At 41.8% G+C, this 27,550-nt stretch overlaps 1 protein-coding gene across 6 annotated transcripts in view; it reads right to left on the bottom strand.

The window, feature by feature from the left end:
* The window catches only part of SLC4A4 (solute carrier family 4 member 4), a 362,219-nt gene that overhangs the window by 280,225 nt on the left and 54,444 nt on the right, over positions 1–27,550 (bottom strand). For all 6 annotated transcript variants that reach the window (XM_070372496.1, XM_070372497.1, XM_070372498.1 and 3 more), the window contains one exon: positions 6,184–6,363. In XM_070372496.1, coding sequence (XP_070228597.1) covers positions 6,184–6,363 — 180 coding nt within the window. The remainder of the gene's footprint in view (positions 1–6,183; positions 6,364–27,550) is intronic.

The following is a 27,550-nucleotide window of genomic DNA, read 5'->3' as shown; positions in this document are numbered from 1 at the left end:
GGCATTGATAGCACAAAAGGCAGAAGCGCTTAAAGAAGTAATTCTGCAAAGTTTTAGTCTGACCCTTTGGCATTACCTGTGTACAGTGGATGGGAAAAGATGAGATCGAAGAAAGTGTTCAGAATAACTCAAAATAATAATTGCTAACCAGATACACCGCTCACTTAACACTCAGAGCACTATGGATTAACTTCTATCATTATTCCCTTTACAGGAGAGGAAAGTGGAGTACTGAGAGCTTAAGTATCTTGCCAAGTTCACGCTGCTGGTATGAGCTGGTATTCGAACTGTCTAGCTCAAATGTGCTCCTAACTGCCGTGACCCACTGCCTTTTCAGTAAAATTCCATCACAAGTGACCCTTCTGAAAAGGCCAACTTTTAGGTTTTCAATTATTTTTTAATACAAAAAGCCTTTGTTTCAGACCTAAAGATAAAATGCATCCTCCTACGTATATAGGATGAAAAATAGAGAAGAGGATAAAAAAGACAGTGTATTTCTTTTGTGTTTTATTTCTTAACAGGGACAGAATCTACTCTTCGCATGCACACTTCAGACTTCCTTCTCTCCTGCATACTGGGTCACTGGGGGGATATGCAAATGGTGCACAGAAAATTGTAAGAATGTTAGATATCGGTATTTAAGGCCTCGCCTGAAAACATGTAAGAATCAAGGAAAAAGTAGAAATGCACCCAGCAGAATGAAGTCGGGTCGGGGGAGGGCACAGGGGTGTATGCAAAGTCAAATGACAAAATCCCAAATAATCTTGGCTCTTATGCAAAGGTACTCTGTTCATTTCCCTGGAAGCACCAAACAAAAGCGGCTGCCCATTTGTCTGCTTCAGTTTCCTGGCTATTACTGGATCACCCACGGGCATCCATGTTCCAGGCTCACAGAACAATGCTCACTAGCATAAATCCATCAGTCCTGGTACTCATCCAAAGAGCTAAAAAGACTACCACACGACTGAATGAACGTCTGTGTGCGCATACCTAGCGACAGAATCCCACCATGGGCAAGACATATGTGTGAGAGGCAGTTAGCACCTCCCAGCACCGAGGCATGTGCGAGCTTGTCAAGAGATAGATTACACATCAGACCGAAATGCTGAACAGGATGTTCTGCTTGTAGCTCTGTTTGCTAACATTTTATACATCTTCAGAGTCTCTGCCGTCACAGAGAGGCCTGTGAGTCCCCCACGAGCACCCCAGCACACCAACAAAATGCGAAGTGCAGAGGTCACTCCATCGATGGTAGGAGTTTAGCTCGTCTAGGACCACCTCCCCATCCAGAATGGGCAACCCTCGGAGGACAGCAGTTGCTAACTTAGGGGGAAGAAAAAGTGCACAGTGGGGGAGGCAAAGGGTTATTTTTAAGAAAGAGCACAATCGAGCTTTTCTCTCCACCACCCACTCCACACCACCTCCTCGCTTCCTTGTCTCTCCTCCTGCCTGCTCTTCCACTTCACTTGTCTTCCCCAGCCTCCCGCCCCATTGCTCGTGTCCCACACTTCTCACACGTGTTTTCTTCTCTGTGTCCCAAGGTGGGACACCAGCTCAAACGCCACACAGACAAAAACAGCTGTGTGAGGCCTCAGAGCTGCTGCTGAGCTTGGGGGTGGGAAGAGGGGGACAGGGACAAAGAAGCTGGCTAGCTTCCTCCTCAAAGCTCCCAATGCCTAAGATTCAAAACATGCATCCACTTTTTAGAAGCCTTCTCTTGACACCAGAGCCACAGGGAAGAGAAAAAAGCTTCTGTGTTATAAGCTAAATGAACCCATTAATTACGTCATCTTCATATGTGCCTGATAACTGGAAGATATTTGGCTTATGTCTTATTACAAATGTCCTTTACTATTTGTCCTATGCCTCCTCAATATGGCTTCCAAAGCTGAGTCACCTGAGCTCTTGTGTGGACTAGTGAGCATTTTTAAATGTAAGTGATAAATCCACGTGCTCTGTGGGTTGATTTCCTCCAACAGCTGTGAGTGACAAGCAACTCAACACACTTGGGAGTCGTGTGCCTCGACCAAAGTAGTGCTTCAGCAATAGCTGAAATAATGAGGCACTTTCCAAAGTGGAGTAATTAAAAATCAGGGCCAACTTCAACATGGCAAGAGAAAAAGGCAGAGCAGGAAATATAAAGATCACGTATGAGGATTACAAACAAGAAAACCACTTGGATCTTCATCTGAGACCAATAGAAGCAATACCTATGTCTTCCTCTGTGGCAATCCATCAACTCAACTGGATGGCTGGATGGCATCACTGACTCGATGGACGTGAGTCTGAGTGAACTCCAGGAGTTGGTGACAGACAGGGAGGCCTAGCGTGCTGTGATTCATGGGGTCGCAAAAAGTCGGACACGACTGAGTGACTGAACTGAACTGAACTGAACTGAAGCATATACACTGGGCTTTCCAGGTGGCACTAGTAGTAAAGAACCCACCTGCCAACACTGGAGACCTAAGAACCTCAGGTTCAATCCCTGGGTCGGGAAGATCCCCTGGGGAAGGGCATGCCAACCCACTCCACATTCTTGCCTGGAGAATTCCATGGACAGAGGAGCCTGGTGGGCTCCAGTCCACAGGGTCACATAGAGTCAGACATGACTGAACTGACTTAGCATGCACACACACACACACACACACACACACTATGTATCAGGCACCGTGCTGGGTGCCAGAGATAACACAGGAGAAGAAGACAAACCTGATCCAAGCTCTCAGGGAGCTTACGCTGCCCCATCAGCACAAGACAAAACTGTAGGGTTTTTTTACTAACTGTAGGTTAGTAAACTCCCGAAGTGAAACATGTATTACGAAGGAAAGAGATGAGAACTGTGGAAGACCAACACTGGAGAAGCTATTAATACATCAGATAGAATAGCAGGGCAAAGCATCGCTCTCTGAAGAGACAACACTTTGAAGCCGGAACATAAAGGCAGAGAAAAGCTAACCAGGGCAAGAATGAGAGACCATTCCAGAAAGACAGAATTGCACAAGCAAAGGTCCTGAGGCAGAAAAGGTTTGGACACCACTGAAAAATCAGTGTGGCTGAATTAAAGTGAACAAGGAGCAAGTAATGCAAAGGATTCTGGTGAGACACAGTGGGCCCTGAGCTTTGACCAGGATTTCATTCTAAAGAGGGAATGGTATGACCCAATTTGCACTTCGTGATAATCACTACTCCCTCTGTGTGGGAAAAGATATGAAAAGCAGAGGTTGTTCCAGTTGTCTTAAGCAAGAGGGTAGGATTCCCTGGATCAGAATATGGCAGTCACATTAAAAAACAATAGACAGATTCAGAGGTATTTTAGAAGTAGAACCAACAAAAGTTATTGACATATTGCAGATGAGGGTGACAGGAAGGAAAAAATCAGAGATGATTCTCATCAAGGGGCTCTATTTCCAGGTGGGTTTTTTCAATAGTGACAAGCACCACCTGATATAACACCAGGTCCATGCAAGAATCTGGTCTAGGGGGCCTGGCATGCCTGTAGACATAAGTTACTTAAAAACCACAGATCTAAGAACAAGAGAAACTTTTGTCTTCACATTGGCGCCAGAGCCCTATAGTTTCCCCAAAATCACACGCTTAAATGTCCCTTTACATCTGAGTGCAATGATTTTTAAGTAGAATCGCACCAGATAAACCAGCTATCAACCCATCTAGTCTCCATGATAAGCAATGGAGAAAATACAGCAATTTCTTTGAGGATCTTCATGTCAAGTTGGATGTCAAATACGTCACAGGCATATGACAGCATAACTTACTGACTAGCAGAAAATAACTAACTATAAAATACAAATTTATTGATCATTTCTTTGTTATCATTGTCCTTAACAATGATGTCTCCGTAGGATCGCTTCAGAAACCAAGTATACAACCCAATGCAGTACTCCCCAAGGAGAAGACCTCTAAGATAAAGAACATGAACTGCCTTCCGTCCTCTACATGCTCTACTCAAACTGGTCTCCAGAGGCCACAGGAAGTCACAGCATTCCATGGAAGACAGAGATTCAGCCTCAGTGCCTTTCTGACCTGTTCATCCCTATTACCTACTTGAGTATTACTGGCATAGTTTCCACTGCCCTTCCTAAAAAGCTATTACATAATGATCATCTCAAAATCCTGTGGCCCATTTGTGTAAGTGAGCATCTCTTTCCCTTTTAGTATTTATAGAGATGATGCACTCTTGTTCTTAAATTGCAGAATGAGAGACGATGAGACAGACAGACAGACAGCCACACACACACACACACACACACACACTGGAGACAGCACCTCTGATTCTGGCTCAGGTCTTGCCAAAACAGATAGCAAATCGAGATAAACTAGTAATGTATTTGGAAAGGAATGTTATCTTTCGTTCCTCAAGACTATTAACTGTGACCTTTTTTGTCTGCATTTCAAGAACTTTGCTCGAAACAGACCCCATTTTTTTTAGTCAATATACAAACAATGCCTTTCAGAAAGGCTCTCCCCCAGTGTTCCAGTGAAAAGCATGCAACTCCTGCCTCCTGTCCTCTGGTCCCATGTAAGTCTTACATTTACTCCAACACTTTAAACTTTTAATTCAGTGGTCCATCCCCAAACTGTCCTCAGAACATTCCTCTTTAATTCGGTGGTCCAGCTGACAGCTCCTCTCCACATAAGTACCTCTCTACCTGCTAAACCACCTGCTCAGCTCCAGTAGACAGACTATAAAAACAATTTACAGATTCACATCACTACACTTCACAGCCTCATACTTAACTCTGTAAATTCACTTTCAACCGTTCTGAGCTGTTAATTCTAATTTAGCCTCTCATCACCTACAAAGACTAAACTGGATCTTTATCTTTGCCACCCATGTTGGATTTTATTGCAGGTTCTGGATTTCTGCAACTGTAGCAAAGAGAGGAAGAACTGGGCTGAGCTCGCCAACATGAAAAGCTGTCACTATGTAACTCATGTTGGGGACTCTTCCCAAACTGGCATATGTTTCTGCTGCTTTTCGCTTCTACGGCTTTTCGCTTCTACTGCATATATTTATTCTCACTCTAGCCACAAAGCTGCCCAGATAGCCCAACGTTCTCCACATCGAAAGAAACCAAAGCAACAGACACATAAACCCAAACACACATCCACCTGCTTGAATCCAAGGATGTGCTTTGACCTCCTGCTATTCTGTGCCAAATAACACCTCTATCCAAAGTCTGATGAAGGCTAATAGTTTCAACATTTTCAGAGCTGCGTCACTGTAAATGACCCTCTGATTTTCAGGATGTTTTCCCACTATTCTTTTTTAAATCAACCTGGCTAAATGTAACCTATAATCCTATAAATGTCATGTAAATATGTATGCGTGTATATGAGGAGGGCATGACAATCCAGTCCAGTATTCTTCTCTGGAGAATCCCCATGGACAGAGGAGCCTGAAGGGCTACAGTCTGCGGGGTTGCAAAGAATTGGACAAAACTGAGCAGCTAAGGACAGCACAGTATGTGTGTGTGTATATATATACACACGCATATACATATATATATGTGTATATAGCCAAAAAGTTCATTTGTGTTTTTTCATAAGACGTTATGGATTATACTTTGTTGTTGTTTACTGGCCCAGTCATGTCCAACTCTCTTGTGAGCCAATAGATTGGGATTTTTCAGGCAAGGATACTGGAGTGAGTTGCCATTTCCTTTCTCCAAGGGATCTTTCTGACCTAGGAATTGAACCCGTGTCTGCTGCTTCGCAGAAGGATTCTTTACCACTGAACCACCAGAGAAGCCTCTATGGATTATACATATATATATATATATAATCCTCATCTTGACCTACTTTCTTAATAGAACCTACTTCTAAGGAGAAACAACGCAAAAATTTCTTGAAAAATTTCCCAGTTACTGCTGATAATTGCAGTTAAATATCACCTATAATACTCTGTCCTACTTCACTAATGGAAACACAAAATGCTAAACGCCTAAACGCTGTCAGATCTCTTCTGACCTGCTCAGAATTTTACCAGGTCTCCTCCTAGACCAACCTACAGGGACAAGAAAAGCATCACCTCCGGAGACATTATGCTTTAGAGGCGTAATGTCTCCTCACCCCTCCCCATTCGCCCTAAGATCTTTAAGCATGTCTTTCCCAAGGCCATGGGAGGGAGGCAGAGAGGGGCACCAGCACCCAGGGGGAACTCACTGAGAGGCTTCAGGATGCTGCTGCTGGACTCATCCGCATTCTCCACATCTGACTTGTCAGAATAGTTCTCAGAGATTCTCTCCTTTTCCTTCTTTTCTCGGTGGCCTGTCTTTCTCTTGTGACGTCTCCTTCTCCGGTAGCTCTTTGGCACATGGACCCCAATGTAGATGGTGTGGTGGCCTGAGGAAGGAACACAAATCACTCGTCATTTCAAACCACAGTCTCAGCTACATAGAAATCACACAAGACCCAGAGGTCAGAAAAAAAAAAAATGTCCATAAATTCAACATTACCATTTCACATTTGATAAACTGGAAAAATAAAACTGCCTTCCAATTTTCATTGAACTAGATTGTAATTCAACCTGTTGGCTGCCACCAGGATTTGGTGAGGATGTGTTCTAATTCTATCCGGATAGACTCTTTTTGTTTAGGCAAGTCAAAGAATATTGAACTAGAAATCAGGAATCCTTGATTCTGGTCAAACCTCTGCCATCAATGAGCTATCTGACCTTGAGCATGTCCCTTAATCATTCTGGGCCTCAGTTTCTTCATTTATATGAAGGTCTTAAACTGGGTAATCCTTAAGAGTCCTCTCCAGTGCCAACTTTCCTGGAGCCTGTGATTATACTGAATAGAGTGATGAAAAAGGAGTTATTGGGAAAAGGGGGGAAAAGACCTAATTCAGAGTTCAAAAAGTCATTCTGCAGGTATAAGGTTTTACACTAAAACTTTTTTTACCCAATCAGCAGAATAGAGACTTAGAACTGGGACAAACTAAGAAAAAATAAGACATACTTAGAGAGAAAATTTTAGAAATACTCAAATGTTCACACTAGGAAACAGCTAAAATGAATGTCAGCTACAGTGCCATTCTCATTTTTCTTTTTTCGTTTGCAAAAGTTTCTAAAAACTGGTTGTTGCTGTGATAAAAATAAACCCAGCCCAGTAAAGATTGCCTTGAAGAGGAGGGCATGAGGAAAAAAGATTGTGAAATGCTTTCAGTTCTCGAGAAGGAAGAACTGCAATACTGACAAGTGGTATTATTTTTACAAAATCTGATAAGACAGAAAAAAAAGGAACTCAAAGTTCTACATCTTTTTTTCCACTGGAAAACTTTTACTTTCACTTTGTATGCAGTCTAACTTCTGAATGTGGGAACCACCATTTCGGAAGTAATGGGAAAACTTCTTTTCTTTTTGAATTGCAAATGGGAGTTGCAAAAAAAGATGAGATTATCTAGGGATTTCCTCCACATTCTGGAATTATTCCGTAATGACCACTGTATGGCACCAAAGACAATAAATATCACACACTCACATGCAAGACACATATATGCAAATGTCTGATGAATATACCATGAATTCCTTTCCACTGTCACTCACGAGGCCTAGCTAAAAACACTGTAATTCACAGTGGTGTTCCCTTAAACTGGAAGGATTAAAACAATTATATCAAGCAAGATGTTCCAATCAAGAATGCAGAACCCCATGTGAATGAATAAGCAGTCAAAAAAAAAAAAAATCTGATACTTGGAATGAAGTCTGAGGCATCTATATAAAACATGAAGTCCCTGCCCCCAATACATATACAGACATACAAACACCCAGACACATACGCCAACTCAACTACTAAAAAGCACAGTGAAATTCTCCCTGCAGAATGTGGTGCCAATGAGAAATTTATCATCTCTAACCATTTACAAGCAAATTGTTCTCATGGGAAAGCTATATTATACTAGGAAGTAGGAAACATCTAAAAAACAATGTGAATTAAGAAACAGTGTCAATTGTTTCCTGCACTCCAGTTATTGAGGGAGTCCTCGAGCTTTATCTCAGGTCACACAATATATGTAAGCAAAGCATCCAGTTTCTTTAGTAAATCAAACACGGTCAGGAAATAGGAAAACATCACAAAAAATGTTAAGAAGTCAAAGAACAAATTTTAACCTGTCACATTAACTATTTTCTTATTAAAAAATGGTAACTAAGCAAAAAGAAAAAAAATGGCAATTAAACTGCAAGAGTCAAACTGATGTTACATGTAAAGATTTTTTTTAATATCTTTAGCCAAATCTGCATAGTATATTTGATAGATCATTTAAAAAACAGTTCGTGTGCACGCTAAGTCACTTCAGTCATGACCCATCCTTTGTGACCTTATGGACTGTAGCCCACCAGGCTCCTCTGTCCATGGGATTCTCCAAGCAACAATACTGGAATGGCTGCCATGCCTTACTCCAGGGGATCTTCCAGACCCAGGGACCAAACCCACGTCTCATGTCTCCTGCATTGGCAGGCAGGCTCTTTACCACTAGCGCCACCCGGGAAGCCCAAAAGACAGTTTCTATGGGCTGATAAGATTTTAAGGTAAGATTTCTAGCTATCAAGTGTTGTTGTCAACCCAACAAAAGAATCAGCATGATATAAAGAGTGAGCTTTCAAAGCCCAGGAGAGAAATGTACCTTACCCTCTAGAACCTAATTGGAGTTGTCATCACCACAAAAATGGTGCCTTTTTATTTACATCGCAATCCTAGGCCTCACGGCTGCCTTATGAACTAGATTCAGCTGATCTCCATCTCCTCCAGCTCCTCCTCCAGATACTCCATCCAACCACAGGTGGGGGAACTTTTGGACACATGCTGCCCCGTGGAGCCCAAGTACCAACCACAAAGGTGGTTCCTTTTAAGACATCTCCAATTTCAGACATTTTTATCAGCTTTATTAAGGTACAGTTCTTCACATGCCATAAAATTCACTCATTTTAAGAGTTTATCTTTCTACTTTAATCTCTGGCATGTCTGAGATTTTTCTGGAATAAAAACTAATATTTTATAAAGTAAAAGAAAAAGAGAGTATATATTGAATGATTTTTAGCATATTTACAGAGAGTTGTGCAACCATCGGCATAATCCCATTTCAGAACCTGGCTACCAATCAACAAAGATCTCTCATGTTCATCCACAACCACTCTCTGTTCCCACTCCCATCCCTTACTACCTCTCAGGCGTCTTTTATGCTGTCAGCGATGGGCTCCAGGAAGCTACAATTCTTGGTACCCACATGCTATGAACTTTTGCAGGACCCCTTATAGCACAGTAGAACCGAATATTCTTTGGGTAAGGAAGCTCTCTCCTTCCAAGAGTGGCCAGAGGAAAGCATCACTGAGCTGAGTAATTCAAAAGCAAAGCATCAGGAAACTCAAACAGGGGCTCTGTATCAACCAAAATGGGTGGGATGGGGAGGGAGATGAGAAGGAGTTTCAAAAAGGAGGGGATATATGTATACCTATGGCTGAGTCATGTTGAAGTTTGACAGAAAACAGCAAAATTCTGTAAAGCAATTACCCTTCAATAAAAAATAAATAATTTTTTTAAAAAGGCAAAGCATCCTCCTTTTCCTCTCAGACATTACTAGTAACTAAATTTTCCTTTTCTGTCTTGTTCAGATAAAGGAAAAGGCATAGAGTCCCAAGGTCAAACAAACCTTTAGGACCTAAGGAATAGTGTCTGTGTTTCAGCAATTACTTCTCAACCTCTTTTCATTTCAGCTTCTTTGCCCACCAGAAGAGAGGAATCGCCACTCCAGGTTCGATGCAGGATACAGGAAGCTTGGGGCTGGTGCACTGGGATGACCCAGAGGGATGGTATGGGGAGGGAGGTGGGAGGGGGGTTCAGGATGGGGAACACGTTTACACCCATGGCAGATGCATGTTGATGTATGGCAAAACCAATGCAATATTGTAAAGTAAAAAAAAATAAATAAAAATAATAATAATAAAAAGAGAGGAAGACAGCATCACTTTGGTGAGTAGGGGAAAGGCACGCTTTCTCAAAATGATGACCAAGTATTTTATAAGCTGTATATGCTAAGTACCAAACATTAATGCTATTACTAATGCTATTAGTAATAAGAATAATGCTATTACTAATAAGAATATCATAGTTGATCTCAATATTTATTTTCATTAAAATATCTTTACCTGTTTCAGAGATATGCCATGAAGACTGATGGCTATTTTTAAAATTACAACTCACCAAATGGCAGCAAGCTCTTAGGAAAGCCATAGAGGTGGAGGATATAGTATTATTTTAAGTGTAAAATGAAAAGGGGAAACTTGATAGACAAGCCTTCCAATTCAGCAAGAGTCTACAAAGCAGTAAGATGCTCGGAGAATCAGGGATAGTTACCTGTTTAATTTATGAGGGAATAAGTTTTAGGCTCAAAAGAAAAAAATTCTCCCCTAGTGAGTGAAAGTCTCTCAGTCATGTCCAACTCTTTGGGACCCCATGGTATATAGTCCATGGAATTCTTCAGGCCAGGATACTGGAATGGATAGCCTTTCCTTTCTCCAGGGGATCTTCCCAACCCAGGGATCAAACTCAGGTCTCTCGCATTGCAGGCGGATTCTTTACCAGCTGAGCCACCAGAGAAGCCCAAGAATACTGGAGTGGATAGCCTATCCCTTCTCTGGCGGATCTTCACGACCCAGCAATCGAACTGGTATCTCTGGCATTGTAGGTAGATTCTTTACCAGTTGAGCTACCAAATGTCAATAAAGACTGCTTCCAAAGATAATGTAAGAAGAAAGAGCAAAAAAATTTAATAGCTATAATTCATAAGGAAACAGTGATTGGTTTAAATGTTATTAAAATAAAGGTTACATTCTTGCTACTCAAAATTTTGTAGAATAAAACTACTGGAACCTACATTTGACAGTGTTCACTTAGGTGTGAGTCAAAGGGCATTCAGTCCTAGATTTGGCAGGGCCTCAGGAGCATGTGTTCAAAGAAATACCCTGCATACCTTTCTGTGACAGATGGTGCAAGTTCTCAACAAACTCTAAATATCTTGGGAATATCTCACAATCCAACCACAGCCAGTATTCCTGGGAAGAAAACACAGCTTTTCTGGTTATCTCTGGCCTTCGGAAATTATCACCAGGTGATCCACGTTGCTTCCCGTCTTCACATGCTCCACCTCAGGGGAGAGCAGAAGCCCTCAGATGCTGTCATGTCCACTTCTCCCAGTTCCTGAAATATTTCTACACTAACGCCATTGAGAGTTGCTATTGTGATCTGAGGCCACCAGAGAACTCTTACACTTAGTAACTATAGTCATTTAAGTGAAAGAGGCTTCCACAGATACCCACTTCACTACCAAAAATGATTTAGGACTTTGAAGAACGAAACCCATCAAGTGAGTCAAGCTAAAATTTCTGTAGAGAACTGAGTGGTTAACAATATATGCCTCTCTATGCAACACAGATCATTAGCTCCTTTAGGAAACATGAATGAGTGAGTGAGTGAAAGTCACTTAGTCATGCCGACGCTTTGTGACTCCATGGACTATCCAGTCCATGGAACTCTCCAGGCCCGAATACTGGAGCGGGTAGCCTTTCCCTTCTCCAGGGGATCTTCCCCACCCAGGGATCGAACCCACATCTCCCACATTGCAGGCAGATTCTTTACCAGCTGAGTCACCAGGAAAGCCCTTAGGAAACATGGTACTATGCTTATATACACACAGATGACAGAAGCCACTTACGGAATTGTTACAAATGTGCCAGGCTGTTCCATTACCTCATGCCATCCTCACCACTACACGAATTAAGTGAATGACAGAGGATGAGATGGTTAGATAGCATCACCGACTCAATGGACATGAATTTGAGCAAACTCTGAGTGACTGTGGAGGACAGAGGAGCCTGGCAGGCGACAGTCCATGGGGTGGCAAAGATTTGGACATGACTTAGAGACTGAACAACAACATCGCCGTTGTACAGGCAAAGAAACCAAGGTTCAGGGACGTCTAGGATATTGTCACCAGCTAACTCATAAAATTCTACAGAAAAGGGACTTTCCTATTGTCCAATGGTTAATTAAGACTCTGAGCTCCCAATGCAGGGAGCCGAGGTTCGACCTCTGGTCGGAGAACTAAGATCCACATGCTGCAAAGCATGAACAACAACAACAAAAAAAACAATTAATTTTTAAAAAGATATTAATCTCTTTTTAAAAATCCCTCAGGAGAAATATCTCCCAGGTCTCAACATTAAAAATAGTGAGTGCTTCATCCTTGCTTTGGTGGTGCTTTGTCTGTTTTTAGGGGGCTTTTTTGTGACAGACACTATATTTATACTATCTTATAACTGATGTTTCCTTCCTCATGTTGACAGCTAGAAATAGAAGAGACAAATCTCAGGCCAACCTGCAATGGGTAGACAGTTTTGTGACATGCATTTTAAACACTAACCTCCTCTTCCAACTTTTCAATGGCTACTTTCCCTTCGCATTGAAACTTTTTAGAATAAGGCAGCATATAAAGATTTTTTAAAACCTGAGATGTCAGTACCATGGGTAGAGGCTGAGGGTGGCTGTGGGGGAATGTAGATTTCTAGCCAGAGAGTTAACGGGTCCTTGGTGGTCCTTTGAGTACATCGAAATCTACAAGTCTAAATCTTTGTCCAGAAATCTACCTTCCCCCAAGGCCACCCCACCCGCCGCCAGCCCCAGGCTCCTACAGAACATCACTAACAAAATTCTGAGGGATGTTCCCAATTTTAGTTTTCCACATTGTTCGTCTTTCTATAATCAATGGGATTTCTGTTCTCTCTGGTTCAAAGCAAAGATTCTACAACACTTGGGACTTTACATCGTTCTTTCAGAACTAATCAGCAATACTTCCCAAACATAAGTTAAATACTGCCTTTCTTGGCTTATCTAAAGTAACCTGGTCTTATGCCAAGGTGCCTGAAACTTGTTGTAGCTACTGCCAAGAAGGATACAGGGGAAGGAGACAAATTAAAGAGAGATTTATTATTTCTTTTTAATTATGAAAAGAAAAATGTTGGAAGAGGAGACAGAGACCCTGGATGTGGGATAGACTGTCTAAAAGATGCTGGAAAGACTTTATTTCTTGTACCAAAATGAATCTCAAAGGTATTTTGGAAGTGCATGCATAAGAAACCTTATAGAGAATCATAGTACCAAGTCCAGATGCCAGAGAGGTTGTGTGTTTCGCACTTTATATAATAAGAAACAGATCAGTCTGTCTAATCCTAAACACTTTAATAAAGGAAATACAAGTAACTCGTTAGTGCTTTACCCACAGACCCATAAGAGTGTCCATAACCAGTTCTATTAAGATATAATCAATGCAACATTGCTAATTTACTTCGGCATAAATACCAGTTCATGAAAAGAAAACTCACTTTGAAAGGAATGTTATAATTTTGCATTTAACAGGGGGTAAGTCAGCCCCTTTGGTTAGATGTTTGCTTGACAGTCCACAAAACAAGGGATCATTTCTATTCCTATATTTTGGATAGGGCCAACTTTTCACCCAGAAAAAAAAAACAATAATGCACGTGTTTCTTAATAGTTTATTGCATGCTACATATGTAATTTATTTACAGACCATTCTGAGTGCTGATTAGTAATCTATTTTAATATTAATGCTACCAACTACACTTAGGAGCAGGCATGCAAGCAAATAAGTAGTAAAAGTGATGAAAAACAGGGAAATACTTTTCTTCCCACTGAATGACATGGGACTTTTGTTCACTGAAAACCTCCCAGAAATTCTTTAGGCAACTTGAGGTACCCCAAGCAAGACTGATAAGAAATCTCAGCTTGGTATTTACTGAGCAGAGTACTTTTAATATTTAATATTTGATGATGAAAATGATAACCATCTCGAGGCAAAACAAACAGCACAAGGAAAAGGTCTCAAAGGGGAGTTGAGCTCATGGTAACTTAGCTAAACTCTTGTCTTAAAGAACAAGCTAAAGCTCAGAAAACTTTCGCACTTGCTTTACAAGTGCTCATGTTTAGCAAAGTAGTTCTAATCATAGTTTTTAGGTAGGTGGGCTCCAGTCCATGGGGTTACAGAGAGTCGGACACAACTGAGCAACTAAGCACAGCACAGCAAAGGTGAGGAACCCATGCCACACACTGAAGTTATACTTTCACGACAGCTTCTGTTACTAATAGCTGATAACAGAGGCTAAAACTGACCAGCACTGTATAAAATCTGAACCAGTGACTATTTTTAAAGAAATACAGCTTCTTATATTTAGTGATCATCCATTATTTGAAAATATCTAGGCCACAACAACTTAAAGGCACTACAGGAGCCAACCTTGATGAGTAAACAGGACTAAAAATCATGTTATCTTTTATAAACTGTAGCTCCTGAAATGCTTCACAATCTCTGAAAAACTGCTTCTCCAAAGTAATTTTAATTCTGCTCTAGCAAAACCTCTTTTGGCACTAGGGGTAAAGAATCTGCCTGCCAACCCAGGGGATGTAACAGACTAGGCAGGGTTCGATCCCTAGGTGGGGAAGATGTCCTGGAGAAGAGAATGGCAACCCACTCCAGTATGCTTGACTGGAGAATCCCATGGACAGAGGAGTTTTGTGGGCTATACAGTCCATGGGGTCACAAAGAGTCGCGCACGACAGAAGCTACTTAGCACACATGCACATACTTTTAAAGTATAATCTATATTTATACCTATATCTATATATATTTTTGGGGTTTTCCTGGTGGCTCAGACAATAAAGAATCCACCTGCAATGTGGGAGACCTGGGTTCGACCCCTAGATCGGGAAGATCCCCTGGAGAAGGGAACGGCTACCCACTCCAGTATTCTTGCCTAGAGAATTTCATGGAGAGAGGAGCTTGAGGGCTACAGTCCACGGGGTGGCAAAGAGCCAGACACAACTGAGCAGCTAACATTTTTTAACACATTTATATTGAGATGTGTATATATATATACACATAATATATATACAACATAATATATACAATCTCTACATTGAGAGAGCTAAATATCATTTTTATGGACAATCCAAATCCAATATGTCAATAAAATATCCTCCATTGTGTACAGTGCACAAAGATGCACAGTAAATGCTGTTCTTATCTCTCCCTCCTATTTCCAAAGCGGGGAAGAAAGCCCTATTTCTCTTCCTTCCCACCCACTTTGAGCCCTGACAATAACTTGTGAACACCCTCTGTTCTCCAGAGAAGGTACTCCAGAGCACTCCCCCTGGGCAAGACAAAAGAGTCAACTTTGGATCAAGGCTCCTGGAGAAGGAAATGGCAACCCACTCCAGTATTCTTGGCTGGAAAATCCCATGGACAGAGGAGCCTGATGGGCTACAATCCATGGGGTCGCAAAGAGTCAGACACGACTGAATGACTTCACTTTCACTTTTAGATCAAGGCTAACTCACCCCTCAGTTAGCTGTCTAGTCATTATGCAGAGTGTAACTGTGCTGCAGAGGCAATACCTTCAATAACCCCAGTCTCCCCTACCCCTGCCAGGAGCCAGCATCAGGTCATCACCATCCTGCTGCGGGAGGGTCTCCCCGGAGCTTTCACACTGTGGGTGCCAAGCCCCAGGGCTCAGGTCTGTTGTCCTTTTTACTTGAAAGCCAGAGGAGAGTGGATTCAAAAGGTCTGGAAGGTCAGAGCCAGCCAGGGCAGTGCAAAGAGGAGCCACTTAACAGGAGCAGATGAACCCTTGACTCCTCCTGACACCCCAGAACCCTGAAAGAGCTGGAGAATTTTAATGTGCAATACACATGCAGTCAGACAAAATCCACCTGTGAGCCAAACACAGAGAACTGACAGTTTCCATTATCTCTCTTGTGGTCACCATTTGCACAACTGAATGGCAAGTAGGGCTGGAAGAGAGAAAACAAAGGCTAATCCAATGGTCATTGATAACCGGATTTGCAATTGCAGCCAGAGAGGCAGCTTAGACAGACACATAAATGCACACATTCACACTCTCATTCTAACCACATTGTCCGTCTGCGACTCTATTCTGGCTTCCCTTTTAGCACTAGCCTAAGCCCTGCTGGGCAATAGGAAGAGTAGACTTAGTCACTATAGACAGATAATCCACTATATAGTCAATGCACTCACAGCTAATCAGGTATCAAACATCTAATATTAGTTCACATAATTCCCTCCTCTCACACACCTGTACATAGGTAAATGAGATTTGGATCATGCGGGGGCGGGGGAGGGGGAGCAGGTTGGGGGTTGCTAAAACAATGACCAAGAAATAGAGAAAGTGCTACAAATGACTCAAACTAGCATGCTGCTGCTGCTGATAAGTCTCATCAGTCCTGTCCGACTCTGTGCGACCCCATAGACGGCAGCCCACCAGGCTCCCCCATCCCTGGGATTCTCCAGGCAAGAACACTGGAGTGGGTTTGCCATTTCCTTCTCAATGCAGGAAAGTGAAAAGTGAAAGTGAAGTCGCTCAGTCGTGTCTGACTCTTAGCGACCCCATGGACTGCAGCCCACCAGGGTCCTCCGTCCACGGGATTTTCTAGGTAAGAGTGCTGGAGTGGGGTGCCATTGCCTTCTCTGCAAACTAGCATGCTGCTGCTGCTGCTAAGTCGCTTCAGTCATGTCCTACTCTGTGCGACCCCAGAGATGGCAGCCCACCAGGCTCCCCCGTCCCTGGGATTCTCCCAATTCCAGAATCGTTACAACTATGATTTTCCACATGCACCCAGAAAAAGAGGACAACATTCACTGACACAGCAGCAGATAATCACACTTCTAGAACTGAAATGACCTTAAATATCACCTGATTAAACCTCTTCATGTACCAATTAACCAGGTAAAGCCAAATAGCTAATGATGCAGAGGCTGGGACTCTTGGAGCTCCTGGTTAAAGGTTTCCTTTCTTCCCCACTACCATGGTACTTACACTCCACCCTACCTCTCCTATATTCCATTGTCTGCAAAATATAGCCAAGTGGGGAGAAAAAAGATTAAGCTTTTCAAGTTAGCAACTACAAAAGAGGACAAAACAGGCTCAGGAATTCTCTGAAAATGTGTCTTATAATCACAGAATGACAAGTTTAAATCTACAACCCTTAGCTCTGTAAACTGCCCCAGAATATGAAGACACCTGCCCTCCCATGAGCACCTGTGGTCGTGCAAACACTAAGGCCAGCCGGGCTTGTGCTTCTTTCTCTTGCACCTTTTCACAACCTCTCCCAACACCTTTTATTCTTCTCCATTCAGTTCTTCCTACTCCCTGCTCTTCCAGGCTCTCCTTCCAGCTCTCACCCAGCGATGGAAAGGGACCAGACCTCAAGCACACATTTTTGGAAGGAGCACTACCCTGGTAAAGTTAAGGAGTCTGGCTCCTCGTCCTAGTGTTCCAAATTACCATCAGCGTTATTGCAAGCAAATCACTTTACCGGCTCCAAGGCTCACCTCTCCATCTGTAAGGTGAGAACGCTAAGCTACATTATCTCATAGATCCTTTTGAGCTCTAAAAATTCTGTAATAATTCTAAGGATTTTAATTGGTTAAGGGTAATGAAGCACATAAGGGAAAGGCTAAAAGGTTTTCTACTATTTCTCAAAGTCCCTCCACAACTACTTACGATGGTAGTTTTCTCTTTGGGCATTCTTCAGTCTCCTCTGATTTGACTCTTTCCTGACAATGCCACTTAGACTGCTAAAAGCCACCCATCACCCTTTTCTGCCAAATCGACCAGTTACTTTTCGCTCCTCATCTTCTTGACCCCAGGCAGCACTCAGCACTGTCCATCACTGGCTCCTTGTTGAAAACAGTCTTCTCTTGGCCTCAGAAGACTTCTATGATTGCTCCTTCTCAGTCTCCAAAGGTTGGCATCAAAGAACACAGACCAGTCCTCCTCCTACCCTATTCTCTTCCTTTGGTAATGTCATCCACTCCTGTGGCTTTATTTTTTAACATTTTGTTTTGGGGATTTTTTAAAAAATATTTATTTATTTCTCAGTTTATTTGGCTGTGCCAGGTCTTCATTGCAACATATGGGATCTAGTTCCCCGACTAGGGATCGAATGCAGGCCCCCTGCACTGGCAGCAGGGAGGCTTAGCCACTGGACCACCAAGGAAGTCCCCCTATGGCTTCAAATACTAGCTAGCTCCCTGGGATTCCCAAACTTCTATCCCATCCCCATCCTTTCTTTTTAGCTCCAGCTTGTGTGGCCAAGTACCTGCTTTAGAGTTCTACTGGACTGGATGTCTCACAGGGGTCTCAAAGTCAAAAAGCTGAACACCTACCTTCCTTCACTACTATCCCTCCAGTGTCCCTCATCACAAATGGCATGTAAGTCCCCAAACTGCTCAAAGCAGAAATCCAAAAGTAATCACCCCCCACCGGCACATCTTTCCATCAGCAAGTGCTGGCAATTCAACCCATCTTTTTTGTCCCAGGCTAAACCCTAAAATCACCTCTCAGTTGAATCTTAGCAACAGTCTCCCCACTTTTATCTCTGTCCTCTTGGGATCCTTTCTCCACCCATCAGCCAAAGAGATGTTTTTTAAAATGCAAATTTTCTCTTGTCACTTTCCTGCTTACAACATTCTGTAGTGGCTCCCCAGTGCACACTAAAAATCCTAAATCTTTAGCTGCTGCTGCTACTGCTAAGTCACTTCAGTCGTGTGTGACTCTGTGCAACCCCATAGACGGCAGCCCACCAGGCTCCTCCGTCCCTGGGATTCTCCAGGCAAGAACACTGGAGTGGCTTGCCGTTTCCTTCTCCAGTGCATGAAAGTGAAAAGTGAAAGTGAAGTCGCTCAGTCGTGTCCGACTCTTGGCGACCCCACGGTCTGCAGCCCACCAGGCTCCTCCATCCATGGGATTTTCCAGGCAAGAGTACTGGAGTGGGGTACCATTGCCTTCTCCACAAGCTTTAGCAAAAGTCATGAATTATCTGGGTTCCACCCACTTCTCGGAGAAGGCACTGGCTACCCACTCCAGTACTCTTGCCTGGAAAATCCCATGGACGGAGGAGCCTGGTGGGCTGCAGTCCATGGGGTCGCAAAGAGTCGGACACGACTGAGCGACTTCACTTTCACTTTTCACTTTTATGCACTGGAGAAGGAAACGGCAACCCACTCCAGTGTTCTTGCCTGGAGAATCCCAGGGACGGGGGAGCCTGGTGGGCTGCCGTCTATGGGGTCACACAGAGTCGGACACGACTGATGAGACTTAGCAGCAGCAGCAGCATTCACTTCTGGCCACTCTCTCCTGGTACATATGGTCCAGCTGCATGGGCCTTATTTTCACTTCTCAAACAGGCCTACTCACCACTGGGCCTTCACACATCCTGGCCTAGGAGGTTTCCCTCCTTCTTGACCTAGCTAACTCTCTTCACCCTTTAGGTCTCAAGTTAACATCACTCTACAGGAGATACATATCTTGGTCTCCATGTATACTCACCCACAGGCATGATATACTCTCTAAATTATCATATCAACCAACTTTGTGTCCTTAAATGATGACGAGTTTATTTGACAACACATTAGTTACTGACCTAATTGGAATATGTCATGTTTGCCTGGAAAAGCAACATATCAGAGCTTGTATATCTGCAAGTGTTCTTACCATTTTTATAAGCTAAAAATAATAATAATAAAAGCTTTGTCCATCAAAGTTAATGAGAAGAGTTAATGAAATTCACTCAGTATTGTCCGACTCTTTGCAACCTCATGGACTACACAGTCCATGGAATTCTCCAGGCCAGAATACTGGAGTGGGCAGCTGTTCCCTTCTCCAGGGGATCTTCCCAACCCAGGGACTGAATCCAGGTCTCCCTCATAGCAAGTGGATTCTTTGCCAGCTGAACCACAAGGGAAGAGAAGAGTTAACATAGATAACAATCAGCTAACTCGTTGATTACCAGATATCAGTACTAGCTTTAGTCAGAAAGCACTCCGCAGTCACAGCAAGCACTTGAGAAGGTGTTAAATACAAAAATAAATCACAGACAAGGACCAGACCCAAAGAAGTTAACACCTTAAATTTACAGGGTTCATCCTGGGGATTTCAAATTAGTTTCCTTACACCCCTAGCAAAACTAGGAGATAAGGAAGCACCAATGCTGTTTCTTTGTACGAAAATCTGGGATTCAGAAATTAAGTAATTTGACAATGGCTTACTGCAAATGTCAAAGTATTTTTCTGGTATTATCCAAGAATCCTTAGAGCATCTCTAGTAAGTGGAAAAGAAGATAGGTTATTAACTGCACTCTGCATGAAGAAAACACAACCACACAAACACAATCGGCCTCATGTTACCCAGAAAAACAGGGCAGAGCCAAGAACAGAAATAGGTCCTGAGACTCCTGGTTGTCCACCACATTCTCTAACCCACAATACAGACTGAATTAAAGTACCTCCAACTCCAGACGCTGACTGAGTTTGCCAAATACATGCATCCATTGGATTCAACTGTATCCTTTCATTCTACATCCAAGACATTGTCTTTATCTTTCAGTAGGGATAGAATCACATTGAAAATTTAATAATCAACTAGAGGGCAGGGTTGTGATTCAACTAATTCATAAAATGTGTGACTCTGGCCCTCTAAAGCTGGTACATTGGCTGATTTCACGAAGATTCAGACACTCCTTTTGATTTCCAGAAGTTTTGGCCTTGTCAAAGGTATTGAGTAACCTACCATCAAGAGGAAGTAAAATCATGTCCCAAGAGAGTTGAGTCTGCTCTCCTTTCAAAGTCGACAGAGTATCAAGAAAGGTGAACATGTTGGATGTAGCACTTAGGATGGCTGACTTCTAATTCTAACTCTTGGTGAAGGTAAAAACAATTCATCAGATTTAAAAGCTTTTGCAGCTATTCAGGGAAGGGAGTTATTTAAGTCGCCTCTACTAATGATTCAATGGGTGTCACTCACCACCCTCCTTCCCTTCACCTTCATCCCACCTGGCAATCAGCAGCTTCAGGGGCACAATATTTGGAACCTCCTGTGAACTCCTACCATGGCAGGCTCTCACCTCAGTCGCCTGTGTGCTATCAGCCAAAAAAGGGAAATGAAACAGAACAAAACCAAATCCCATCAGCATGCCCACTTCAGCAACGGGAGAGCCTCCACTGAACTTTATTCAGTTTTATTCTACTCTTACTCTACTCTCCCTCATCAGGCCCAATTTTCAATTCCCAATGACTTTGAATCTTATAATGATAAAAATGGGGAAACACTTAGCTCAGGTTTGAATACTTAATATTATTTCTATACTATTGCATAATCTCATTGAATTGGCACCTAAATTATATAACAGCCAGTAGAGAACAGAATTATTCTAGTTCATGCTGCATATGGGGAAAGGAAAAAAGGAAAAATATATATATACTGTATATGTGTGTTTACATACATTACATATATAATAAACCCTTGAATCTTCCTCATTGGTAAGAAAATACCACACACTTAAATCTGTTTTCCAGAAGGGTAACTTTGCAGGCCTTATTATAATGGGCACACATTTATAATTTATCCTGTATGCAAGTATAGTTAGTATATCTTTTCTTGGAAGAGGAGACAATTTCACAAATTAGAGGTAATGTCTATCGGAGCAATCTAACCATGGAAACCAGATCTCACACGCGGAGCCTAAAGGGAATCAGAACATGTTCAAAGAGAAATACACAGCAGGAAAATTCTCTTGACCTTCCTGGCTTGCCTCTTCCAAAACAAGAAGCAGTATGTAAGTGTGGTTATTAGGAAGGCAAGGGATAGATGATGGTAAAGATGAATTAAGAAAATAATGGGTTCAGGATGGAGGGGACGCATATGCCTATAGCTGATTCATACTGATGTATGATAAAAACCATCACAATATTGTAATTATCCTCCAGTTAAAATAAATAAATATAATTTTAAAAAAGAAAATAAACATTTTGGTAGTTCAAATTTTTTGGAATGATAATCACTGAAAATTATTGGTGAGGCTGTATCAATCAGAAAGCAAAAGAATAAGACAGTGATACAGTATAAAGTAGGCTTCCCCAATGGCTCAGCAGTAAAGAATCCGCCTGCAATGCAGGAGCCTCAGGATATGTGGGTTCAATCTCTGGGTCTGGAAGATCCCCTGGAGAAGGGCATGGCAACCCACTCTAGTATTCTTGCCTGGAGAATCCCACAGACAGAGGAGCCTGGCAGGCTACAGTCCATAGGGTTCCAAAGAGCTGAACACCACTGAAGCGACTTAGCATGCACACACGCCTTGTATAAAGTACTCCTATGCCTAATGCCAAGTACAGCAGCATTAATGACTGTTTCTGGTCATTATTAAAACAGTTCTCTGGTGAATGGTGTGTTTGATTCTCATTGTGCAGAACTGAGAAATTCAAAATCTAAACTTTAAGTTTTGTTCTTCACTTATGCAATGCTTCAGCAATATAGCAAGTTTTAAACTTTTATTCCCAAACCGATGTTTAGTTACTCTGCCTTAACAACACATGAATAATACAAATGACAGAGACTCCCCAAAATCAATGTGAAACAACTCGTCTCAAAAATATGAGCAGATACAAAGCTTCAAGAAAGAAACTCAACCGTAGACAAAATCTGCTGCAAGTGTATTATTTCAGAATGCTCAGGTTAGGCAAGATTGGGATGGATGGTCTCATGAGCCCCCTTAGTTTCTTCAGTGAACGCAGAGACCCATCTACAAAAAGTTAAATCACCAATTCCCACTTTTCAAATGGTGTCATATTCAGACATTGGCATTGTTGAGTATGAATATGCCAAATGTAGAAAGCTGTGCTAAAATGGCAAAGAAATGAACTGGAAGCATTTTGGAAGTAAACATACCAAAATAACTCATCTACACTAAGAGGGTTAGAATGTCAAAGGACTTATATTTTCTCCTACACACATTTTTAAAATTTCAGAACTTTTATAACATACCTTGATTTCGAAAATAAAAGTTAATTAAAAAAATAATATATGTGGTTCATGTATAACTGAATTACCTTGCTGCACATCTGAAACATTGTAAGTCAACTGTACTTCAATAAAATTTATGTATTATTGAACTAAAAAAAAAAAAAATTCTGGATCCTTGGAAAACATGACTCAAGTACCAAGTTGAATTCTGCAAACTTCTTGCCATAAAAGAATGTAGTCACCCAGGACAGAAAGTGGCTTCCAGAAGGCTTTAGCCCATACTGTACTACCAGCGAATTCTCTACAATTGGAAAACTCTGAGAAGGGATGTCTGATTCCTGCTTCCAAACCCCATGGAATTATCAGCTGATTTCCTTGAGGCTCAAGAAATCTATACACAAATACTCAACTTCAGTGACACAGCAGGAGGTGTCAGAGAGCTGGGTGCTGCCTGCCTTAGGACCTCTGGCAGGCTTCCAGCTGCCAGCAGGACACTGGGAAAGGTCTGTGTGGGTTCAAAGAGCTCTGGGAACCCAAGCTACTTATTCAAGCGTCAACCCTTAAAACACCTGACCACACTTCCTCCAAGCTCTCCAACGTGTGGATACATTGTTTCTTTTAAGAAGGCTTTTCCTTCAGCAATATTTGCCCAAGTATTTCCTCTGTACACACTGTTTTCTGGGCAATTATAGAGAACAGGAGAGAGGAGGTCAGCAAAATGCAACCCGACACTTACATCCAGCGCTCAGAATAGCGCTGACCCCAACCAGCCCCTCCCTTCCCATCTCCTTCCTTCCCATCCACTAGGTTCTCATTCACGCCTTCTTGGCAATTACGTTTTCTAACCATTGTAATTATTAACAAATGTCCACCAGGCCCCGCCTTTTCCTTAGAATACTACCTCCTCCAATACACATAAATACATCATCACAATATCCTCCACTGAAAAATAGGTTTTTAAGTCATTATGATTTCATGTCAGTAAAATGTTGAGATCTTGACCTCCCAAAACACAAAAGCCACCAGTTCACCACTTCAGTCTCTCTCTTCAAAATAAAAAAGCAAAAGAAGGAAAAAGAATACAGTGGATGTGTTTATGGGGCTTCTTTTTCTTATCAGTATAAATGATGTACATATATTAATGATCTTTGCAAAATCAACTAGGATCATTAGAGAAAAATATCATCTCATTTGACTAAGAGAAGAGAAACAGATTTCTAACTGAAAATTTAAACAAAGGTTTTAGAGGGCTATATAAATTCATTCTATGTATGCTTCATTTGGTTTATTTACACATTCATTTCTTCACTCTTGCAACAAATATTTAGTGAATGTCTACTTTGTTCCTGACCCTGTCCTACTTTTTTACTTTTATTTCCCTAAAAATAACCTTCCTGTAAATTCCATGAATTTTCAACAACACTCTCTCTCTTAATGTCCAACAGTAGACCTGGGAATTTGTAGAATTATTCTTCCATTTGGACAGATGGGAGCGCATTTCCTCTTAGACTTGGTTTTGAATGGAAGAGGAAAACCACCACAATATATCATAATGGAGTTGAGAGCACTGATCAAACTTCAGAAATGCAGATCCGTTTCAGCCAATATTGTATTTCTGTACTTTATGTTTCCTGAGTTGCTGCTTAGGATTGATGTTAAGAAAAGGGCCCCTCGTCATGAAGTTAGAGTTGCCAAGGCTTGCCGGGGAGTTACCTAGCCTTGCAGAGCCAAGGCCTTATCTCAAAGGATAAGGTGGAGTTTGCTCTTTTCCCCCTATTGCGAAATACGAGAATATTAAGTAATCTGTTTATATCATACAGATCCAAAACCCTGGCTGACTTTTTAAAGGATAAAATATCCATAGAATTTCCTCCTCTTTAGAAAAAGCTACCTGGGATCTTCCTCTCTCAACCTTGGTTCACCCAACAAATTTTGCCAATTTCCCCTAAGTGTGTTTGAAATGAAAAATCAGTCTTGTTCCTCAGAGTGGACATTTCTGGGTCCCCTTGAAAAGCAAGGAGATCAAACCAGTCAATCCTAAAGGAAATCAACACTGAATATTCACTGGAAGGACTGAAGCTGAAGCTCCAATACTTTGGCCACCTGATACAGAGCTGACTCACCGGAAAAGACCCTGATGCTGAGAAAGATTGAGGGCAGAAGGAGAAGGTGGCTAAAGAGGATGAGATGGGTTGGATGGCATCACTGACTCAATGGACATGAGTTTGAGCAGACTCAGGAAGACAGTGAAGGACAGGGAAGCCTGGAGTGCTGCAGTCCACGGGGTCACAAAGAGCTGGACCTGACTTAGCGACTGAACAACAACTGGTAACGTCAATTTGTCATCTAACAGAGCAATTCTACAGAAATGCCTGGGCTAGAGCTGGAGCCTTTAGGTATAAAAACAAACGCTGCATCTGAAATGTTACAAATTTTAAATGAGTTTACCCACAGTAACCACTCTATGCCAAAAATGTTAGCTTCACCAAACACACTGTAAAGTCACCACTGAAAGAGCAGACATACAAGCTTCTCTTTATTTTAAAGATTAAAATTGACACTGGGTTTCCTTTCTCAAGAGTATCTTTTTAAACCATTATTATAAATGTGTAAGAGGCCTGCATGCTAAGTCGCTTCAGTCATATGTGACTCTCTCAAGAGTATCTTTTTAAACCATTATTATAAATGTACAAGAGGCCTGCATGCTAAGTCACTTCAGTCGTATGCGATTCCATATCCTATGGACTGTAGCCTGCCAGGCTCCTCTGTCCATGGGGTTCTCCAGGCAAGAATACTGGAGTGAGTTGCCATGCCCTCCTCCAGGGAATTTTCCTGACCCAAGGAAACCCAAGGATGAAACCCGCATCTCCTTTGTCTCCTGCACTGGCAAGAGGGTTCTTTACCACTGGCATCACCCGGGAAGCCTGGTTTATCAGGCAAACTACATGAAAAAGAGCTTTAGATCTTTAAACATATCCCACATAGATAAATTCACTATTTAAACAGAAGATGCCCCCTCTTCTGATTCACTCTGTTCTTAGTGAGTTTCAGCCGATGGTTTTCTATTGAGTTTTTAGAATGCAGATTAAGTGTCATGCCACCCACAGAGAGTAAAGTTGAACCAGGTGAATTGAGGGTGTGGTTGAAAGTCTCAGTCTGTCTCTCTTTCTCAGAATTACAGCGTTAGAAAGAACTATGAGGCAGCATTTGACTCTTTTTGCCTTCAAGCTGAGATGAATCCAATCATCCCAAATTGAGTGACCTTAGAAAAATTTTTAAAGCATAATCATATCAAAATAACCAGAGTTACTGGAGGTCACCCTAATACTCGTTTAATGGGACTGCATCTTATTAGTGCAAATTACCTTAAAAAACAAAGTTTTATTTTAAGTTCAGTTTTGCCAAGTGTGCTGCAATATACCTCAACCATATGTATTCCAGAAGCAAGAGAAATACTGTTTGGGTAAAAGGAAACATGTTTGATAACAGAAATGTTAGGTGTTGCAGCTCCTTGCCCTTTGAATTTCTGATCCTTAAACTAGAGCACTTACTTTGGACATAAATGTACCAGAAACGCAGCTACTTCACAACAAAAATAAGTCTTCTTTCCTTTAAGAATACTCTTCTCCATGCAATTAAAAATATGAGATAGACTCATGTCCTTGAGAAAAATATTCCCATCAAAATCCTGATCAGAGGTATTCACAGTCAAATCAATTGTATCTTCATTCTCAACCACTGGAATCATGGTAAGCCACTCAAACCCATCTCCATTTCAACTTCTTTACACTGTCACCTAGACTTACTATAAAATTTAAGGGCTACCACCCTCACCAGATGAAGCCAGGTGAGAAAATGGGAAGGTCAACTGGGAAGGCACTGAATTAGAAAGAGTAGTTCCTGATTATATTTCATGACCTGTACTGTAAGGACCCCATACTGTTGTATGCCTCCACCAAATCATGGCCATAAGCAGCCATCCTACATAGTCTCAGCATTCAGCAACAGCAACTAGCTAAACAGGCTTTGAAAGAAATGTAACCAACCCACACTCCACTCAACACGAAAGATTATCATTAAAATAGAAGTTTCACCAGAATAGGAAAATACACAAAAGCCACACAGCAAGGTGAATCACCACAAAGCCAATCAATTTTACAGATATTTTGATCACCTTTGTCTTTTTGGCTTCTCCTTAAAGAAATCTATCTACAGATTTGTGTGCTACTCATTACATTGTTGTCTTAATTTTCTGCTTGAAAAATCAAGAGGGAAACTGCAGGAAATAAACTTCTTAGTCAACGTGTTAAGAAACCCATGTATAATATCCTGCTCCAGTAAAGCACTGTCAATCCTACAGATATTACAAACTCAAGAAGTGATTAACATCTCCTGAGAACTTAGCTAGAGGGTTATTCTCAAGGAACATACACACAGAGTCCATCTCATCCCCAAGCTCTCACTGATTTTTCTACTTTAATTGTTCTGAAATGATCAGATATTGGCTCAGTCCTACAGTGTTTCTTAGAGTTATCTGCTATAACTTTAAGATTCTTATCTCCTCTTTGACACTGACGGGGACAGTGACAGAATCACCACAATGGAAACTTAGCATCAAGGGTTACAAGAATCTTAAGACAAAAGTGT

The sequence above is a fragment of the Bos mutus genome, chromosome 6 (genome assembly GCF_027580195.1).
Source record: "Bos mutus isolate GX-2022 chromosome 6, NWIPB_WYAK_1.1, whole genome shotgun sequence".
Lineage (NCBI taxonomy): Eukaryota > Metazoa > Chordata > Mammalia > Artiodactyla > Bovidae > Bos > Bos mutus.
The sequence above is the reverse complement of the archived record's forward strand: the minus strand, read 5'-3'. Positions and strand labels throughout refer to the sequence as shown.